Source organism: Cephus cinctus, unplaced genomic scaffold, assembly GCF_000341935.2.
Source record: "Cephus cinctus unplaced genomic scaffold, Ccin1 Ccin1_scaffold2480, whole genome shotgun sequence".
Taxonomy (NCBI): domain Eukaryota; kingdom Metazoa; phylum Arthropoda; class Insecta; order Hymenoptera; family Cephidae; genus Cephus; species Cephus cinctus.
The window spans coordinates 9,797-30,612 of NW_014334270.1; the positions used below are offsets into that span (position 1 = coordinate 9,797).

Below are 20,816 nucleotides of genomic sequence, written 5' to 3' on the forward strand. Positions count from 1 at the left end.
GTAAGTTTCTTGCATGAGAAGGCGCCTATATTCCCTGTCATCTCCGTTACACCTGATTGGACTGGATTGGTCACTCGAAGCTATTCAGAGCAATTCGTAGCTGTCAAACTGTCAAACTGTATGTTTTGTTTTCGTTTATAACGTGGAGGTTTTCTGAATAAGGATTTACAGAAGTAATTGGAAGGAACCTTGGAAAAATGCATAATGGACTGTGAATATGGGTTGAAGTAAAATCCTTATAACCCTTGAGATACGCATTTCTCGTCGAGATTTTTCAATAAAATCACTTACATATAACGAAGAAGCTCTTCGGGTTGCTAATACAAGCACGGTAACATGAAGATTCATCATTAAAACAGAATGAATGTCATCAAATAGAGATAGACTTTATTGAAGTTGAGTCGAAATTTTGTCAAAGTTTCTTCAGTGTTATGTACATATTACTGCTCAGCTAGGCGGTAATATTCAACATCCAGAATATGCTTATCCTCAAGGTTGGCTGTACAATGAGTATCCTTATAGCACTGTTGCATTGGTATGACATGGCATGGTGCTCAATCTATGGATCTATCACAATTTGGTGCTGTTTATTAGGCCCTTTATTAGTTATTTTGATCCATATAGCCTTATCTCCACGGCATCAAACAGGATTGGGCATTGGCAAGACCGTGGCTGAAATGGATGCTTTCCGAAATATGCTTATGGTACCTCATATTCATGAAATAATGTAAGCAGTCTAATTTTCTACAGTAATATGAAGTATATCGTATTACAGAAGGGATATGAACCAAAGCTCTCTGCTAACCTAAAGCAGATTCGTTATCCTGTAGTCTTTACCAGACTCGTGGATGGAGCTTTGCAGAACCTCTTGGATTTGGCCTTTAGAGATTTTGTGGGTTCTTGGTTGCGTGAGCTAGCACTTGGATCGGACTCAATAACAGATTGCATGAAGCAAGATGTTTGGGGAGCCATCCAAAGCTTCCATGATCGTTTATTTCGAGTGGATCACACAAAACTTGTTGCATGTAGCATCGTTAACAAAGTTACATTTCATTTCGAGAAAATTAGAATTGCTCAAGCTGCTGCGTAAGTTGCATAAGAGTGAACATCATGTTTAAGAATTATAGAACTGCCAAGCAATATTTACTATTACAGGTCAGAGGGTGAGGATCCAATATTTATTTTATCAGCCCATCTGATGTCACATACCGCGGAATTGGAATACCTGAGAAAAGTGAGCGAGGTGTGCATTATGTTTTTTCTGCCTCGCAGCTATTCTCTTTCTCCAGCAAAATTTCTTTTAAGAGAAGTAATAACATATAAAAGTAGGTAAACAATCGGAAATGCACTTATTCTCATTTCACTTAGCATCTCATTGAGTCCTAATTGCAGTATTAAAGCCGGCGATAGACATGATAACGGACCCCGACTACATCAACCAAAAGATCCTAATGTACATTGAGCAGCAACAGATGGCTGAGGCGATGCACAGGAAAACATATGAATACGCTGAGTCCTTCGAGGATTTTATACGTATGATAAAAAGCTCAAAGGACCTAGAGGTTCTCAAACATATAAGATACAACATAGTCACGGAAATAATGCAAGCGACTACTGTTCAGAACGTCAAGAGAGCACAGGGTTTGGATGCCGAGAATAATACTTTTGGAAAGTCGGACGCTGTGCAAGCGAGAAAGCTCAAAAGATACATAAGCCAATTGACCTACGCAAAGAACACTTGCGAGTGTCACATGCAGAGTCTTGGTTGGGACGGATATCCCATACAAGAGAGCGACATCTCTAATCCAACGGCGATCGCTGAAGGGAGAGTGCTCCCGCTCCAGACAATCCTTGACAATGTCATCGGCCGCAGATACCTTTCTCAATTTCTCGAACAGGTTGCCAGCCAAGGACTGATCGGTTATTGGGCGGCCGTTCAGGAACTTCGAGCCGCTGAGAGGTCCAACTGGCATCAGCTGGGTGCTGAGATATTCTATACGTATATCAGATCGCCCACGGCCGAGATTAAGGTCGACAAGAATGTGCGCAAGAGAATGGAAAGTTTCCTACTGGGCGATAAAGGACCCGATGTCTTTTACGAGGTTCAAGAGAATGTCGTAAAAACACTCGAAGAAAAGTACTATCCGTCTTTTTTGGTGAGCGAGCAGTATAAGAAGATGCAGGAGGCTCTGCTGAACGAGAGAGCGGATGGTACGTTTATAATCTATTTCAATTTACTTCACTCTCGTATTTTCATATAACTTTTTACTTTCCATTCTCCTTCCCATCTCTGAGTTCAATTGCTTTTGGAATACATTGATCTCGGCTGTCTTGCAACTTTGGTTTACCTTATTTCTTCCTTAATACTCAGGATTGATGGAAGATCGGCAGATGGTCGACGGAACAATATCCGATTCATCCTCGTTACTGGTCGGTGAACATTCCAACTACGCGCGCAGTAAGCTGGATCAGCTTCAAGAGAAGCTTAACAATAAGATGCAAGCTCTTCAAGCGCTACGGTCCTCCCTTAAGCCGGAGAGTCGTGTCCTCAGCATCCTCGCCAAGGAAGTCGAATGGCTCCAGGGCGAAAGACGGCAGTTGGAGGCTCATTTGACTCACACGGAAATGTGGGCTGAACATTTGGGACACTGGCGCGCTGATGTGCAAAGCGCTGAGACGCCTGAGAATGGGGAACCACCGCAGTTTGTACTCGTGGTGCACATGGCGGAGGACGAGGCCAACGAGGAGAGTATATCCACGGGATGGGTGGTTTTGAGAAAGCTTCCAGAATTTCAGGAACTTCATAGGAAATTACGGCAACTCTGTGCGAATGTAAAAACTCTCGAGCTGCCGTCGCAACCACTTAAATTTTTCGGTAAATCCGACAAAAATACTCTCGACAAAGCCCGAATGCAGATTCAAAAATATTTAACCGTGAGTGTCAAATCACTAACGTCAAAGAGAAAATAAATTTGTTGGAGTTTCTGCTTTCGAATAGTACATCTTCTTTGCAGTTCGTCCTCGAAGATGAACGATTGAATCAGAGTGAAGCGCTCTATGCATTCCTCAGCCCCAGCTCGGAACATTTAAAACACACGGCACCTTCGCCGAAGAAATCACGTTTCTCATTATCGACACTCTTCAAATCGTAAAGCTTTTTTTCACTATAACTAAATCCTGTCACTACAACATTGCTTCTGGGTCTTAATTTTGATTTAACGAGTGTCTGATTGTTCAGGGGATCCAGTGGCAGTGGAGAATCTCGTGAAAAGGAAGAAGAGGAGGATTATTCGCTTCTTCTCGACGACGGAGAATCCGGAAGAACGTCAACAGACGGTTGCTTTGGTTCAGGAAAGGATGCGATTGCAGAACCACTTTACGCTCTCCTAGGGGAAGTTTTTGATCTGCGAGGAGTTTTTCGGTGGCTTAGAAAATCGCTCATAACCTTCGTTCAAATTACCTACGGTCGCACAATTAACAGGTGTGACCAAACGTTCATGAATCGAAAACTACAAAGATTTTATTTTTCGTTGGTTTTGTTTAACAGACAAGTCAGAGACACCGTTACTTGGGTATTCTCTGAGCCGATGCTACATTACTATATCCAATTGTTTACAAAGTCTTGGTGGCCCAACGGGCAGCTTGCCTCGGAGGCTCAGATGCGCACCGATGAAGAGAAGTTGAAAACACGAGGTGAAGCACGCAGGCAATTCTTGACTAACGTACCTGAAGTCCTAACGAATCTTGTCGGAGCACAGAGCGCTCAGCGCGGTGCCACCAAAGTCTTTGATACACTGCAAAACGTAAACCTCAACAAGCAACTTTTTTATGTAAGTTGTAAAGATGAACAGGATTGCAGAACAGGGAGAAACTGGAAAACTTCTTTCGTCTCTTTCAGGACATCTTTGAAGTGTTGATGTACGAAGTCTTTCCAGAGTTGCATCACAAATAGAAGGATGACTAAGAACGAAATAAAGGTCTGATGCGAATGAATAAGATATTGACGTTGGAATGAATTGTCTCACTGAAAAATCTACGTGATCTTTAGAAGAGGCTAAAATGAAGCAGGCCAGGCATGCGAATTTGGGCCATTCGAAATTTGGCTATTGTACATTTGCTGAAATCGCTTAAACTGTCATTCGCAGTACGTATTTTAATGAATCGTCTAACATGAAAAATAAGTAAATGACTTGTTGGTAGACAATGCTGACTATATCGTAATTGAAATCTGTATTAAGCACAAACAATTATTGTCCCATGGGACATAGATAATAGATGAAGATAACAAATAAACAGCAAAGAAACCGAGGAAGAATAATCATGATTATGTAATTTTGTAGTATAATTGTATAGTGGGATAATAAGTTTGCGTGTCACTCTAGTGAATTTAAAGAGTCAATTTCAAGAAACACAAGGTCATAAGATACAGAATATTTTATTTCTACGTCATGCGAGGCGACATGACGTACAAATATTTTAAACAATCTTTTAAAATTAATTGCAACTCCTATACAAATAGTACAATATATCACCCCTTATAAACTATTGCGATATAATTCATACAATAAATTATCTTTATTTACACATTTATATTATAGACTGGCTTTGGCACCAAAAAGTACGATACGAGATCACTTAAAAATAATTGGCCTTGTGGGCACAGTTTTACTTCCTTAAAAATCTCTTCTTTATCGCTTTGTTTTTGTCATTATTGGGTTCTCGGGTGACACCAGAAATCAGTTGGATGATGGACGTGATCGTATCATGTTGTATCAGATATTTAATAACAAATTCTTATACCCTAGGGCAAATCGCAGGACGCACACTCAAGATTCACAGTAGTTGTATTATTCGTGGTGGTGGTAGTATTAGTAGTAGTAGAGGATATGGGACATTGTGAGAGGAATCGAAAAATGAACCTGATTTTTCCAATAATTTGTTAGAAGTGTCTAGATATGAGGAAAATAGAGGCTGATAAAGAAAGGCAATCTTAAGTCTCCAAGTGATAATTGACCCACCAACTAATGAATCCCCCCCTCCATAATCCAGTCATTACAGATTTTAGATGAATTAGATGTCTAGTCAATTTACCAAATATATCTAACATGTAACACGTGGACAATTCTCGAGATTATGTCACAATGCTTATTATTCCGTTAATCAATTTTTTTTTTTAAAGATAATGATGCAGTGAGGACTAATTTTCACTATCACGATATTAATAATTAATTGAGATATCTAAGGGTCAGAGCGTCTTGCTTGGTTCACCTGAGCCTTGAACCTCACAAGGTGCACTGTAGGAATGTGTAAATAAATGTGAACTGATGTGAACTGTCAATGGGAGTCTTATAGCAGCGTATCGTGAAAAGAACGTCACGTAGGTTGCACGTAAAAGCACTTATTATCTGTTGGAACAGTCCCCAAGCGAGTGAGATCGGCTCGATGGCAACGGATCTCCTTCTGCTTTGTCTTTGCGCTGCAGTTACAATTTACGATGTTAAATGTCTTTTGGATTTAGTTTCCTGGACTCATTGAACTCAGATTGAAAAGGAATTTCGGATAAACAACCCATAGTGACGACATTATGGGCATCTGTGAGTGTCCTTGTGACTCGCTGCGCTCAAGATAAGTAAATCAAAAGAAATTCACGAGTTTCCAGCTGGAGCTGGGATTTGAGAAGAAGGACGCAAAGTTAGAGGAAGTATTTATAGGTCGACTTGGGACGTACCTCGGCGGCCTAGAGTGTACTGATTTTGGCGTACTTGTCAAAAGATAGTTCAATCGTGAATCTCATCTATATCACATAGAATCTTTGAGCCTAAATATACATAGCATGCATATCGATAATATTCCGAATGACAATAACAGATAAACCATATCCAATTGTTCGCCTCATCGATAATAATATTCATTAGTATGAATTATGAACATTATGATATATCGCATATGTATGGCATATAGTCATCGTAACTAGATGCGCCAAGTGTTCTAAACATACTAAAGGTATCTTGTAGAGACAGATTTCGTGATTAGATTACTATCTATACATATTCTTCATCTTTCATTTTTGTCGCACTTTTACACTTTCTCCTTCCTTGCCTCTTTTTCTCTCGTCATTAATATATTATCATACGTGGTTAAAGCTATTATCTGTCGCTCCTTCGCTATTATATCGCTGCTTGCCTTTTATCGTGAGATAACGCTTTCGGGAATAACGATTCGCGTTGCGAGGGTGCTGAATCGTCCTAGACCTGCTGGGACCCTCTGATACGTACTTTTTCTTTTTATTCTTACATGCAACAACGGCAGATAGCGCCTATGAATAGTCCGTCGTACCACGATGTACCACGACGAGTAATGTCTGTTTTTGAGGAGCCACTCTCTTATGGATTCTAAAGTAAAAGCGCCCTCTAGACCTGACATTTCACTCGTGTACATTATCATGTTGCATGTGCGCGTGCGTTGGCGTACAGACTCGCATTGCCACAGAGGACACACATAAATGAAGCACAGCAGCCGGTGCTGCGCAAACGCGCGCGTTGAGCCAAAAAAATATAGTTTGTAGAAAAAATATAGCTTCGTACAAAAATACGATACGAATCCGCACGCCTACGAATATTCATGCATTCTCGCATCCCATTCTTTTCACATCACAATTTCTTACCCGAGATTCGACCTTCTCAATTCCCTCGTCTATCTCCCTTCGACACTGTTAACTGTTAACTGTTAACTAGGCACGCGCGCGCGCGCACACACACGTGTTCGCTCTTCACTATGACTTGATGACAGTCAGAGTCATATTTTATTCATCATCAGTTGAGTTTACGGTACACTTCACAGGACCTAAAAACGGCTTCATCTATCCATTACTAGAGTAAGTATAGTTTCTACATATACATGACGATGGGAGAGCCTATTTTTGAAATTGTTCACTACCTGATAAAGTAATGCAAAACATGTAATGACGCTGTCCTTTACACGGTTCTTTCTCCCATATACATGTATAATGTTGGGAACGTCAGCACGCGCAAATGTTGACAGGCTCGCCTGGTTTCTATGTACCATGTGCAACCACTCTTCGTTCCTCTTTCTCTCCTCTCTTGCCGTCAGAGACGGTCCTCGCAACGGAATTCATCGTGTATAATGTACATGACACCAATATTTAAAATAAGCTGTGATGGCATTGCGCGTATATCGAGCGATTCACCGAAGCAGCTGCCAAGACGTCTTTCCTTATTCTTATCCAATCATAATATATATATATATATATTATATATATATATATATATTTCAACTGCTGCACTTTCTGAAATTTTCTCTCCCATTAACTCATCCACTCTTCCTCCCGACTGTTCGTTCTCCCATTCGCCCCCGCGTTTCCTCGATTTCCATGCTCGCTCATTCATCCTTCTCTATTTGGGCACATGTAAACACAAAAAGTGAGTAATTGGTATTCCAATTGTTCAGGGACGACAGTAGCCGTTAACGCAAGGGAGCGAAGCTCCTCTTGATACTCGGACACTGGAACTCCAAGATTTGTCGGTATCTAGTGGTATCTAGTGGTATCTAGTGTTCAGCCGTTCGATGATCCGTGTGTCTCGCCGCCAGCTAGTAGCCGTGCATGCACGTCTTCGCGTGAGTTCTACCTTCTACCGGTATAATTGGAGGTAGATCCATGTCGCGTTTAAGAAGCGATCTTAATCACTGAGCTGTGAATGACGGCTGGCGAGGACTCCCTCGGGGTGACCGATGTGGCCCGACTGCTGCTCGGGGTCGCTGAAGGGGGTATCAGTGAAACGATCTCAGGGCTCGAACTCTGCCCATTATCTTCGTACACTCTCTCCTATAAGACAATGAATTATTGATCTTGAACTTTGTGCAAGCGTGTGTCTCACGTATCCGTTTGTCCCTCTGTTTCTCTGTCGGGAACACTGCGCGCATAAGCTACCACCAACGCATCCACTTCGAGTAGTTTCAATTTCGAATGCCAAATGCTCAAATGCTCATAGACAACAATGTCGAATTGAATATCTGTCCAATCTGTCAGCTCGCGTGCAAATCACTCACTCCTTCCCACTTTCGCGCTCCTGATTAATTTTCATATTTCGTCAGGCGTGCATCCTTCCTCCTCTCTTTCGTGCGCGTTCGATACACGTAATAAGAATCCGGGAATTGCCGATGAAACGAGAAACGATGGGTACTAATAATAATAACTGGTGAAGGAAAGTATTTTACATAATGATGCGGGATGCTTTTGCATTGCTTCCACCCTGTCCCTTCCCTTCCCTTTCCCTTCTTTTTAGAATATTGTCATAGTCATAGAATTAGAATCCAAGCTCGGCCACGATCTCTATTAAATGAACGCATCCGGAACGTCTCGGCGATTATCGCGATCATTCTAATTAGGTATCGCGATCGACGTATCATCGTAGTCCGGATGCCCAAGGCATTAGGTAGTTTCGATTTCATTCATCTGTATGAAATGAAGCGGTAGGTGTTGCAGTTTGATCGGACATTCAACCTTGGATGCGTTGGCTGCTCTCTAATTGATTATCGCGTATCAGGTTGGAACGAGCAATCAATAATTCAATGTTTTTGGGGAAAAGAGAAGCAGTAGAAGATTTAGTGACGAGTGCACAGAAGGCCAACGGAGATGAGAAGCGTAAAAGAAAAAGGAGCATTGAATCACTAGAAAATGCGAAAACACCACTGAATGTACATATAAATACCTGAGACTTGTCGTATTTTAGCCGTTTCCAGATGAAAGATTTCTTGTCCTGCGGTGCATTGCAGGGGCCGACGTCACCGCTCGATGCGTTGTAATTTGGGTTCGAGAAAGTTAAGACGTTGCGTCGTCCGGCATACAAGTACTGCTTTTGTTTCCTCTTTCTCTGACAGAGAAGATAGATTATCCCGCCGACGATGGCCAGAGTGATCGTCACCAGAACCATGCATGTTATCACCACTGTCTTCAGACTGTACGATGCGTCGGTATTGAATTTGTTTAAAACTGTATTCCAATCGTTGAACTTGTTATCGTTAAAGCGATTGGTAGGAAGCGTCGTAAGTTCCGAAATTCTTGTCTCCTCGTCGTCGTAATTTGGATCGTTTTCAGTTCCAGGTTTGCGAAGCGGGACTTCCTTGCTGGCCACTGCAATATCGAAGTTCAACCATTTTTCTTACTATTATCAGCGCGTTGCACGGTGTTCCTGATGTCCTTACCTGTGCTACAGGCAAGATCCGGTTCGTCTGGGCAGGCACACTTGTAACTCTGACGTCTATAGAGACAAAGGTGAGTGCAACCACCATTATCAATTGCGCAGGGTGTCCAACCAATTTGTCTTCTTGGAGAGACTGCCTTTATTTCTGTGGTACTCCCGAGAGACGTGCGAATTCGGATTCTGTTTTTACCAGTAGCTTTGTCAGCCTTTTCGACTACTTGCTTAAGCCAGTCCGTCCAATATATGTGATTCTCGTACTAAAAAATGGTTGAATTGTTACAATGAAAAATGCGTTAATAATCGTGCACATCAGCCAGCTAGAGGCCCGTCTATAAGTATTAGCGAGTACCTGGGCCAGACCAAAGGGATAAATTGCTTCAGGAACAATCTGGATCCTAAAGTGCCCGTGGAGATCGGATACTTCAATCTTATCTTTGAGCGCATCAGCCCAGTATAATTTCTTATTTTGATAATCAATGGCCAATCCGTTTGGATATGACAGATCGGTGGATACGATCGTTTTCCTCTGGGATCCATCTAATGCGGCGCGTTCGATTTTCGCGTGCTGATCTTGCCACTCTGACCAATACATATAACCTTCCTTAGGGAAAAGAGCCAATGCTCTAGGTTCGACACCCTCGATTATGCGTTTACGGGAGGATCCATTGAGTCTCGCTACCGAGATGATCTTGTGTTTTGGATCAGTCCAATAAATATTATTGGCCAGCCAGTCAACAGCCAATCTAAACGGCGCTGAGAAATTTGAAGCTTCAACGATAACCCTAATATCCGAAAGATTGCGCATACTAACGCTCCTGTTAGGATAAATAAATAAAAATATTACAAGTTCTACTTAATACGATGATTTTGAAGAATAATACGACTAGAAATCATTCACGTTGTTTCAAATTCACACTTTAGATTAAAGTTCTGTAGAGTGCACTTGCCTGATTTCACGCAGATTCACATCGATGTAAAATATTAATTGTTTGGCAAAGTGAAAATCTATGGAGATGATATTGTGATATTGATCGAGAGGCACAGCCACTTCCCACATCTCCGGGGTGTCGAATGAAATTCTTGCTAACGACCTACGCGTTGAGAATAATAAGAAATTCGTAGGCGTACTGTTGCAGCTCTTCTTGTCCTCGTTTATCAATATTCCTGTGGGACAGGCGCAGGAATATCCCTTGGGATTGCGAAGACACAGATGAGAACATCCACCGTTGTTCTTCTCGCAGGCATTTTTGGACGTGTGCATATCGAACGACTGACATAAATAAGCAACGGAAAGAAAGTACCATTATAAATCTAATTAATCTTGTAAATTAGACTCTCGATCGCTGCTACTTACGCTACTCACTGCACGAATGTCCATAAGTCCTTCGAGCTTATCAACAATTACGTCCCTGCCGCTCCCAGACGCCTTATTCGCCCGTAGAATGGCCTTGGCGTGCCAATCGCTCCAATAAATATTCTCACCCATTATGGCCAGCCCGTACGGGTGGTCAACGTTTCTAAGAAGCGTCTTTCTCTTATCTCCATTGAGATCCGAATATTCAATGACTTTAAGCTTCGCGTCATTCCAATAGAGTTTATTCTCAGTCAAATCAACGCAGATCCCGTTAGGCCATACCAGATTGTCAGCGATCACTGTCGTGCGTTCCCCGCCGTCCATATTGGCGCGTTCGATTCGAGCGTTGTGGCCCCAGTCAGACCAGAACATCAGCCCTGCAGGATAATGCAGGGCGATGGCTCGAGGATTGTCCAGACCGGACCAGATCAGAACCTTTCGATTAGTACCGTCGAGTTCAGACACCTCGATGCTATTCAAGCCCGCGTCCGTCCAGTATAGCTAAATAAAGTGTTTAGTCATTCAACTGACTCGAAGAAGCACCAAGTGCTACAGCGTGAGATAAAGATCATTAAACCTTACGAACCTTCCTTCCGATGGAATCGACAGTTAGACTGTCTGCTGTGTCAATTCCATGGTCAATTACGGTTTCCACGCTTTTCCCATTGAAGCTTGCTCGCTTGATGACATCCTCGGCAGTGTCGGTCCAATACACGTCGCCCGTTCTTCGATTGATGTCTACGCCACTGGCATTGGTCAAATGCGAAATTGGTAGGACCACGTCAACCGAGTAATTCACGTCGAATGATATTATTCTTATATCGACACGATGCGCCACCAGGAGATAGGCATTCGGCATATCGGGGCAGGTTTTTCCGTCGTTCTGAAACATGGTACGACTTTAAAATTATGCACCGTCCCCAGTAAAGCGGATAGGCTACGATTGCGACGATCGTACAGCGAGAAGGAGACCAGTGGGACAGGCGCATTTGAAATAGTACGGTGCAGGTGCCAGTAGACACATGTGAGAACAATTTCCATTATTAAGATTGCAAGGACTAGTGACGGACTGCCGATTTCTGTGAAAAACGCGAACGTCCATTAGTCCAGAAATATCAGAGCGAACGACCGTCCGGTTTTGTCCCGTGTCTTTGTCGGCCTGATGGATACTCAGGGTATTCCAGTCGGTCCAATAGATTTTACTTTCATGAATAACAAGGCCAAAGGGATGGGGAAGATTCTCATCTGAAAAGCATATTTTACTTATATTTGAATGTCGAGCGACATTGTAACAAGACTGCTCTTATTGGTTCTGGGTGACTCACGGATGAGGACGGTTCTATCTCGGCCGTTTAAATCGGAGTATTCAATTTTCTTCATGCCGCCATCGGCCCAATACAGGCGTTTCTTTGCAAAGTCTATTGCCAACCCGTTTGGCCACATTAAATCGACTCCAATGAGGACTTTTCTTTGAGAACCATCCATTGCGGCCCTTTCGATTTTCGCTCTTTCACCCCAGTCGCTCCAATACATAAATCCAGCTATACGAAGATGCAGGTAAGTTCAATAGACAATTGATGAGGACATGGCTTTTCAAAAACAATTAACTACGGTTACCTGTAGGATCGACGACAATGTCTCTCGGTTTTTCAAGACCCCTGAAGACTAACAGAGTCCTCATTGTGCCGTCGAGATTCGAGCACTCGATTCTATTGGTTCCGGCATCCGTCCAATAGAGTTTCTTGGTGACCCAATCCATTGCGAGACCGGCCGGAGATTCTTCGTTGCAAAATTTATAAAAACATTTACTGAAACTCCGGAACGAATTCAATCTTGAATCTGGTGGATGATTCTACTCACCCAAATTGTGTCCGATAATCACCCTCTGATTAGTTCCATTTAAATGTGCTCTGCTAATTGTGTCAGTCTCGACATCGGTCCAGTAAATGGTGTTATCCTGCGCGTCCCAGGTAAGTGCGACTGCGCTTTGAATATGATCGACGGGAATAACTGCGTCGAACGCGCTGGTCGACTGATCGATCGGCCTGAGTCGAAGATCTTTTTTCCTCGCGAAAATTAGAAGGTTGTCTGGCGTTGCAGCGCAGCTCTTGCCGTCCTGCTTAATTTTTAATCCCACGGGACAGACGCAACTGTAGCCCTTATTGTTCGGTAAGCACATGTGTGAACAATTTCCATTGTTCTTTCCGCAATGATTCGGATAATCTGGCTGCCGTTGCGGATGATAGCTGTGAACGTCCATTGGAAAGTGAAGTCCTGCAAAAAAGCACACGAATAAAAAAAACAGAAAAAATAACAAAGCCTTTTCACTATTTTTTATTCTATAATCGATTGAACGACTGTCTTGAGTATCCGCCCAGTTTACCGGATTGAATTATCTTGTAGCCCATTCCGTTTCCTTTATTGGCCGAGGAGATGCTCTTGAAATGCCAGTCGGTCCAATAAATTGAGTCCTCGAAGACGGTGATGGCAAATGGATGATGCAACCCCCTGCTAATAACTTTCTTACGATCCTTCCCGTCGAGATGAGCCGACTCTATGATGCGATGCTTCGCGTCGGCCCAGAAAATGCGATTCGCCGTATAGTCGATTGTCAGACCATTCGGCCAGTATACAGAATCAGTGATAAGTGCAACCCGGCCGGAACCATCCATGTCTGCTCGTTCGATTTTTGGATTGGGCCCTAAACATCCAATAGTAAGGGAACAGGGAATATCAGACGAGGGCATTTTTTCTCGTTGAACATTGAAAAGACCTTTCGTACCCCAATCTGTCCAATAAACGTATCCATAATTGGGATGCACCGCAATGGCTCGAGGCTTATCCAGATCGCTGGAGACGATCACGTGTCTCATCCTTGAATCCAGAGTAATAACTTCGACCCTCCTCGTGCCAGAATCCGTCCAAAAGAGTAGATCATGAATCCAGTCGATAGCTACGCCACCAGGACTCTCCAATCCCCAGCGAACAACGTCTAGAAAGAGTAGTAAATATCAGAAGGGTTATATAATTCCCTCGATGAGTAGAGCTAAGCTTGCAATTAAACAATTCGGACCTTCGGGATCGGATCCATTTACATAGACTTTACGAATAACGTCCAAAGACACGTCCGACCAGTATATCGTTCCGCGCTTGTAATGATAATCCAACGCGATCGCATTGTGAAGTCCTTTCCTAATCGAGGTGTGCTTCGAATTACTGAGGCTAACCTGAAAACTCATAAAATTCAATTTCCATGCTGATTCTTCCTTACGAAGGAATCCCATAATTCTTTGATCGTTCGGATCCTTGAGAACTCTACTTGTGCAGACCTGTCTAATGTCGACTCTATTGGCAAACAGAAGTGTGGGATTGGCTCCAAGAGCCTTACACGTCCTGAGGTCCGGTCGCAGCACATATCCTTTCATGCAGCCACATGTGAACGAGCCAGGAGTATTGTTGCACACTTGACTGCACACTGGATCCTGAAAAATAGTATTTTTTGTTTTTCTTTGTCAAAGTATCAGCTCCTCTGGATATGTGATAAGCGACATTCTGTAATTTCAAACATACTCTCTCGAATTCGCACTCGTTAATGTCTTGACAGGTCGCGTTGTCCTTTCCGAGCGTATATCCAGGCTCACATGCGCATCCATTTCGATTGTCTGCAGTGAGGATGCACTGTTGCGTGCACCTGTCATCCGAAGCGCACTTTCGTTTTTTCGGACAGTTCAGCTCGTCTGTAATAAAGAATTTTTTGGGGTAGGTAATTCTACTAACTCCTTTTGGTGCTGCTCGGCCCGAGTCACATATATTGAATGAAACTAACCGTCTTGCTCCGGACAATCTGGCACACCATCGCACACGCGTTTTGTGCTAATGCAATACCGATGATAATGATGATGCGTTACAGCGTGGGACAGACTCGACGTTATGGAATCATTTCCAACGGACGGTGGTTTACAAAGATATTGAGTAATTTCGCAAGTGACGGCGCAGCCTTGCTCGTCCTCACCGTCCGAACAATCCGGAACTCCGTCGCAGACCCAAATACGCTAAGATATAATCGAGTAATAAGATTAAAGAGTCAAGAAATTTGAAATATCAATGTGTAACATATTCGAGAAAAGCTCTCTGAAAACCCACCGGGACGCAAGTGCCGGTGGAACAAGTAAACTCTTCCTGCGGCGAGCAATCTTTCGTTGGGCTCGGGTAGTCGCACATGATCTCGTCGGTTCCACCTCTACAGTCGGTCTCGTTGTCGCACACCCACTTTGCACTTATGCAGTTGCCGTTAGCGCACCTGCGAACTCAATTACGTTAATAGATGTCCGACTAAACGTAATCCCATCTTGGGACTTGCTTCGGAACGCAAGGCTAAAGCCAGGCAAATGACGCACCTAAATTGATTCGCACCGCAACTAGCGCCATTTCTGCTGGGACAGTTGTCCTCGTCGCTCCAGTCACCGCAGTCGTCGTCCCCGTCGCATCTAAATTGGTGCTTTACACATCTTGGATAACCGCATTTGAATTCATCCTCGCTGCATTGAACCTCCGTAACTTCTATATATCGAGGAAAGAAGAACCAATTTACGGTAGTTCGAAATCTTCGAAAAGGCTGGATCAATGCTTACCGCACTTGAGCTCGTCTGCGCCATCGCTGCAATCGGGATCGCCATCGCAATGATAATTTTTCAGGATGCAACTGCCATCCGGACATTTGAATTCATGCTCCGAGCATTCTCTGTAAAAGAGACAAATACAAAAAAGACGGTGAGGGAGCACAACATCCATCCTTCCTATGGTGGACACAGGACGGTCGACGCGGCGACCACATCAGCTGACTTCGTTCTGACCTGCGTGCGAGCACAGTAAATATCCGATCGACATTTATCATTTCTCTGGTATTATATAAATTGAAACAAGAGTTGCCTGTTGGCAATATTAGATTGCGGTACGGCGGCAACCACGCGGAATTTAATTGCCTTCGACGCATTATAACCTTATATGCTGTTAGTTCAAACAGCTGGGGTGCATTCAATTATGCAATAGGTATGACCAATGATAACGTCTAATGAAAGAATGCAGCCGCGCTCAAAGGTCGAAAGTAAATTATTATTGTATGTTAAAGGATCCATGAAGAGAGATGAAGAGAAGCGTGAGAGGAGGCAGACGGTAAGGTAAGAGGTCGTGATATTTGAAGCCGTGACCTCCGACCTCCACTTTGATCTGCTTTGATATCCATGTACGCGTGCGCGTCCGGACGCATGATCGATATCATACGGGTTACAGGCAGAAGCCGCAGCAACAGCAGAAACGTGGAGCCACTAGAGTTGCTAAGCAACCCGCATCCACATTCTCCGTGGTGGAAGCACGCACTTCCGCCCAAAACCTTCTCCAAAAATCCGGTAAATTTCACGCTGTCAAAGTAGAATGCGAGATGTTGGTTCTTTAGGAGCGGAAGACTACACATACACTATAGTATTAGTTAAACAAGCATAAAGTCACTGTCGACGTTAACTGAATTTGGGCAGGTGTACCTTTCTCCGGAGATCCACTGTTAAGGAAAAGGAGAAAAAGAGAGGAGAGAGAGAAGACTCACTTCTTCTCACCGCAGTTCTCTTCGTCCGAGCGGTCCTTGCAGTCGTTTTCGCCGTCGCAAAGCCATGAGAGCTGAACGCAAAGTCCATTTCTGCATTCAAACTGATCCTCCGTGCAATTCACTCGTGTACCTGGAGCGGATTTTGAACGTTTCAGAGAATTACTAGACGACAATTCGGATAGAGATAAGAGTCGTAAGAAAATATCGAGTACTCTGGAATTTCAACGCACCACAACGAGACTCGTCCGAGTAATCTCCGCAATCATTGTCACCGTCGCAAAGCCATTCTCTGGAGATGCACTTTCCTGACTCCGGACAGAGAACGTCTCTGTCACCGTAACAGCTGCCATTGGAATTTCGCATTTCGAGTGTCTCCTCGCAGTTAAGTTCATCCTCGGTGGTGTCACAGTCGTACTGTAGGACAGCAGATAGATTAATAATAGGTTCATTATTTAGAGTATGAAAAGCCCTCAAGAAATTTTTGTACCTGACCGTCGCAACGCTTGTCAATGCTTATGCACGTGCAGGAACTGACGCAGAGGAATTGGTCGTGGTCGCATTCCCAGGCACAGGAGAGGAGGACTTCCTCCCTGGCATCAGTTTCATCTTCTAGTTCATGAATGAGAGTCTTTTGTTCGGGACCAAATTTGTCGTCGGGATCGCCCTCCGGCCCGATTCCTCGACCTCGATGAAGACCGTCCTGTCTGATGCGCTCCTGACCGCCAGTTCCAATGTGTCCTGGCGGTTTTAGGAAAAGTAAGGATCCGTCGACAAAGGAAAACGAGTATGAAGAGTCTCTCCAACGTTCAGTTCCTCTGTCTCTGAACCGTACCTCCGGAATCGTATCCCCCATAGAGACCACCCCTTCCTCGACCCCTGTCCAGTCCTCTACGTGTCCCAGGCGATTGACCTTGTCCATAGAGCCCACCATTTCCCAGAGGAATACGCATTCCGTTGACAGGAGCGCCGTTTCGATAAATGGCTACGTCGCTGGGGAGATCATAATCTGGCACAGGGATTCTGTGATTCACGTAAAATCCTGGAGGTAACTGGGAATTAGTCTTTGGGGCTACGTGAGTCCTACCACCAGGGCCACCATATCCATAGCCTCCATGACCTTCGTACGGATATCCTGAAATGATTATCGCATAAGTTCCCCATTTTCTACCGAACTTGTAGGTTCAAACAAAATATGTATCCTTCTCACCGCCATAGCTAGCGCTTTGATCGTCCGATTCTCCATGTTTTTCCTCCTGACGAACGTTGTTACGATTTTTCTCTCTATCTTTGCTCCTGCGAAGGGGAGTAGTTGTCGTTCCGAAAATTAGTGGACCGCTACCAGTCTGTCGAAGACTTCCGCTGCCATACATTTGCCTAGCCGCACCTTTATTCACTGGCAGCTGACTCGACGTCTCCGTGGAGATCGCAGATCCTATGAAAATGATAAAATTATAGCCTAAGAAAATGAAAGCTACCATCGGCTCGAAACACTTTAGTCGGCCGATTGCCTTAGTCCAGGCACAGAGTACTAAGAGGATTATAATCTACAAGCTACATTGCTCGTAGTGGCGGGGTCTCATTGGATGGGTGCTTTTTGGGAGAATCGGTAAACAGGAGGAGGTCGAACGGCACCGAGGCATGAATGACTCGAGGCGCATTGGGAACGTGAGGGGCTCTCATTCACTAGACCGACGCCTGCGCTTTTGCCGCACGATCGATATACGGTTGCCCACACCCTCTACGTCTCTCCCTCTCACCCCGTGACTCAGGATCCGAGAGCAGATCAGCTCAGGACGAGAGAAATGAGAAAAAGATCGGCAGCTCTCGTGGGCAGCTATTGTCCGAGGCTCGGATCCCTAACTCTTGATTCTCCCATTCCATACAGGACACCTTTTGTTCACGCGCAGCACAATGTCAGATTCGTTAAAGACTCTGCACGGAAACTGGGATCTGTATAGCAAAGCTCTTTAGTAGTATTATAGTAGGCTGGCTCATTCAGACATCCTATATATGTATATGTATTTTTACGATCGTTAAGGACTCCGCGGCAGACCTTGCACGTTGCAGTCGATTATAATAATAGCACTACCAGTTGCTTTGTCATGTATCTCCTATTATTACGAAGGTATTTAAAGCCTTAAAAGTTTAAAATGAAGCAAAATTACCAGCCCAGAGAGCAAAGCTGCACACGGTGCAGACAAAGCTGACTCCCAAGTCCTTGTGAACTTTCATCTTCTCAAACGTAGGAATCTATCTCGCTGTGATGTTGCACTCGTGGGGGGCTGCCACCGGATTTCCCCAATTTACACCAACACTTGCTGGGGAATGTTCTTCCTGGAAGTTAGCATCCCATGACACTATAACGTCTCACTGGACCCACTGAGAAAAGAAAAAGCATGAGACGTCAACGACTCTCCGTCTGGCCACGGTGCATTCCGCTGCCAACCGAGCTCCTTCGCTCTTCCACAATCACTCGGCCTTTATCCCGTTTTCATATTTCCAATCCTTTTGTCTTAACGTCCGACACAGTGTGCTGTTAATCGCGCAAACTACAGAATCTTCCCGGAGACTCGGAGGACCAGCCGTGACGCCTACTAGTATCCGATCAATGCACGCACTCTGACCAATCGATTGACTTTCGCTTCGTTCCTTCCTTCCTTCCTTCCTCGAGCGCTTTTAAGATGCACTGTCACTGTACGAAGTTCATCAAAGGGTCCTACCATTTTGTCGTTCATTGGCTCTACTCCAAATTATTTCTATCATTTCCTAAATAACATAAGAAAAGCACAGCATAGCTTTTACCTCAAGTCGACAACATTTCTTCTTTTACGCGAAGAACGAGTCAGTCCTTTGATAAGGAGACATCCTGCAGACGTAGCAGTACGTACAAGATCTTCACTTAGTTTTGAAAAAATATCGAATATTCCAAGAAGGCCATCGAGCGAAGTGTCACGATCTGAACTGTTTCACGAGAATGAGACGACTACATTTTCTCAACTTAAACGTCAAGTTTAAACTACTCGCAATTCTATTGACACTCGCTTTATTAATGCAAAGTCAGACAAAATGAGAGCCTACAACCAGTATGAGTTCTCCAGTTGGACTGAATTCGACTACGGGGTGTCGGCGACATCGAAACCGAGGCTGTTACGCAGGCGCCCCGATGCTGCTCTTCTACGCCGGAAATGGGAGAAAAGGGAAGAAAGAAGAAGAAAGGAGTAGAAAGGAGGAAATCAGTCGAAACAGATGTCACGCGTACGTATTTCGTGAATATCGAGACGCCCCCGGACAACCGACAACATTGATTTAATCATCAATTAATATTACCAACGAATAGCTAAGCACTCTGGTAGCTCTAAGAGTTCAGTTGAAATTTATGATAATTTTTACGTAAGTACATCGATCCCTTGTGCTAGTTATTTCTTCCTTTATCGGATGAATGTCGAATTTATTTTCCTCCTCTACGTCCGAATGACATTTCGAACGGATACATTACGATTTTCTCTGGCCTCCTGATCTGACAATTTTTATAGTTACTTTTTACTATAGCTATAACTTTACCATACTAGAGCAGTTAGTGCAATGAGCCTAATACACTATTTCGTTTCTCTCAAAAAATTCTTACAATCTCAAACAATTGTCAAATCAAGAGGCCGAAGAAATAGTAATCTAACCTTATTTCGCGTAGAGTTAAACCCTGTAGAACAGAGGTGGGTGCTCCAGGAATTAATAAAATAGGTAGTATTGCTAATGCTTCACGTAGCTCCGTCTTCTTTATCCTCTTAATATTCCATAAAACTTTTCGGAAGTCACTAATACTGACCACGTTTCCACCGGAGTCCAGTTGAAATAGGAAATATGTACGTGCGTTATACTATGTCCATTACATTAGCAAACAATCCGACGTACTTCGACGACACACTGCTTATTGCAGCAACGTTTGTTCATTAGCAATGTACAGAATGTGCAAAAGATGGCCTTGGCGATCATTGTTCCATTTAACCCTAACACTTTCTTACCGACTAATGATACATAAAACACTATTTCTTATATCGAGTTTAGTAGAATGGCCATCTTATGGGTTACGATATTACACCAGCATGGGTGTTACGAACACCATTGTCTGCACAAAACCATTCAAATTCTATAGATTCTATATTAATAAGCACGTCTAACCGTCGGGAAGTTAGCGTCGAAAGATAAAACTTATACGTATGTCCATAATGCCTAAAAAATTGCTTCTTAAATTCTCCTTATGTTTTCCTAACTGCCATCATGTTCCTTAAACAATGATTAAAAAATAATAATAAAAACATAAAAACATTTTATTTATTGCTCCTCAAAATAACTAAGCAGCCTTTCATATCATTTTCTTAATGAATTAATTGATCCCAATTTGCTCCATTTTGTTCCGCAATTTGTTTTTAATTTCATTAAAATGTCATTAAATAAGTAGTAAAATTTGATTTTCTCGTGGATATTAACAGTCGGAAATCAGAAAACCTGGCCAAGAATATTTAAAAGTACTGAAAATTGCCTACAATTGTGTACGCGGAGTGGGGGAAGCGACGAAGACAGCGCCCGGACTCCGATCGCTCATTCTTCCTCGAGCCGGTCTCCTATACTGGTCTCTTGGAAATAC

General features: G+C 43.5%; 2 protein-coding genes across 13 annotated transcripts; one reads left to right on the forward strand and one right to left on the reverse strand.

The window, feature by feature from the left end:
- The first annotated feature begins 10 nt into the window (after window positions 1-10).
- Window positions 11-9,230, forward strand: LOC107274193 (sorting nexin-25). 8 transcript variants are annotated; one of them, XR_003061745.1, is made up of 10 exons: window positions 11-704; window positions 761-1,086; window positions 1,156-1,325; window positions 1,393-2,211; window positions 2,372-2,934; window positions 3,015-3,148; window positions 3,239-3,481; window positions 3,548-3,830; window positions 3,899-4,144; window positions 9,116-9,230. XR_003061745.1 is itself a non-coding variant. In XM_015753045.2 (10 exons), exons 2-10 carry the CDS (start codon window positions 678-680, stop codon window positions 3,950-3,952), a joined length of 2,619 nt encoding a protein of 872 aa, XP_015608531.1. In that variant the 5' UTR covers window positions 11-535; window positions 625-677; the 3' UTR covers window positions 3,953-4,309. The 8 variants fall into 8 exon arrangements, 7 of the variants coding, with proteins under 7 accessions (XP_015608531.1, XP_024947209.1, XP_015608528.1 ...); XM_015753045.2 differs by lacking the exon at window positions 9,116-9,230 and having other exon boundaries at window positions 11-535; window positions 625-704; window positions 3,899-4,309; XM_025091441.1 differs by lacking the exon at window positions 9,116-9,230 and having other exon boundaries at window positions 11-331; window positions 625-704; window positions 3,899-4,309.
- Window positions 4,420-20,810, reverse strand: LOC107274191 (low-density lipoprotein receptor-related protein 4). Of its 5 annotated transcripts, none has more exons than XM_015753035.1 (27): window positions 19,998-20,810; window positions 18,340-18,553; window positions 17,382-17,606; window positions 17,007-17,306; window positions 16,662-16,912; window positions 16,405-16,588; window positions 16,175-16,304; window positions 15,207-15,316; window positions 14,973-15,135; window positions 14,719-14,875; window positions 14,402-14,627; window positions 14,146-14,312; window positions 13,905-14,057; window positions 13,649-13,802; window positions 13,358-13,567; window positions 12,959-13,276; window positions 12,436-12,849; window positions 12,193-12,354; window positions 11,901-12,116; window positions 11,534-11,820; window positions 11,162-11,458; window positions 10,576-11,076; window positions 10,169-10,491; window positions 9,571-10,036; window positions 9,223-9,478; window positions 8,730-9,151; window positions 4,420-7,843 (listed from the first exon to the last, which is right to left on the reverse strand). In XM_015753035.1, exons 2-27 carry the CDS (start codon window positions 18,404-18,406, stop codon window positions 7,685-7,687), a joined length of 6,318 nt encoding a protein of 2,105 aa, XP_015608521.1. In that variant the 5' UTR covers window positions 18,407-18,553; window positions 19,998-20,810; the 3' UTR covers window positions 4,420-7,684. The 5 variants fall into 5 exon arrangements, with proteins under 5 accessions (XP_015608521.1, XP_015608519.1, XP_024947207.1 ...); XM_015753033.1 differs by having other exon boundaries at window positions 19,849-20,810; XM_025091439.1 differs by having other exon boundaries at window positions 18,340-18,940; window positions 19,849-20,810.
- Between the last annotated feature and the right edge of the window lie 6 nt (window positions 20,811-20,816).

Coding starts and splice junctions, on each gene's coding strand:
- LOC107274193 (XM_015753042.2), top strand. CDS start 480: ATGCTTATCCTCAAGGTTGGCTGTACAATGAGTATCCTTATAGCACTG. Junction 705..760: donor CTTTCCGAAATATGCTTATG/GTACCTCATATT, acceptor AGTAATATGAAG/TATATCGTATTACAGAAGGG. Junction 3,831..3,898: donor TCAACAAGCAACTTTTTTAT/GTAAGTTGTAAA, acceptor CGTCTCTTTCAG/GACATCTTTGAAGTGTTGAT.
- LOC107274191 (XM_015753035.1), bottom strand. CDS start 18,406: ATGAAAGTTCACAAGGACTTGGGAGTCAGCTTTGTCTGCACCGTGTGC. Junction 12,355..12,435: donor GATTATCGGACACAATTTGG/GTGAGTAGAATC, acceptor TTTGCAACGAAG/AATCTCCGGCCGGTCTCGCA. Junction 11,821..11,900: donor AGATAGAACCGTCCTCATCC/GTGAGTCACCCA, acceptor TATGCTTTTCAG/ATGAGAATCTTCCCCATCCC.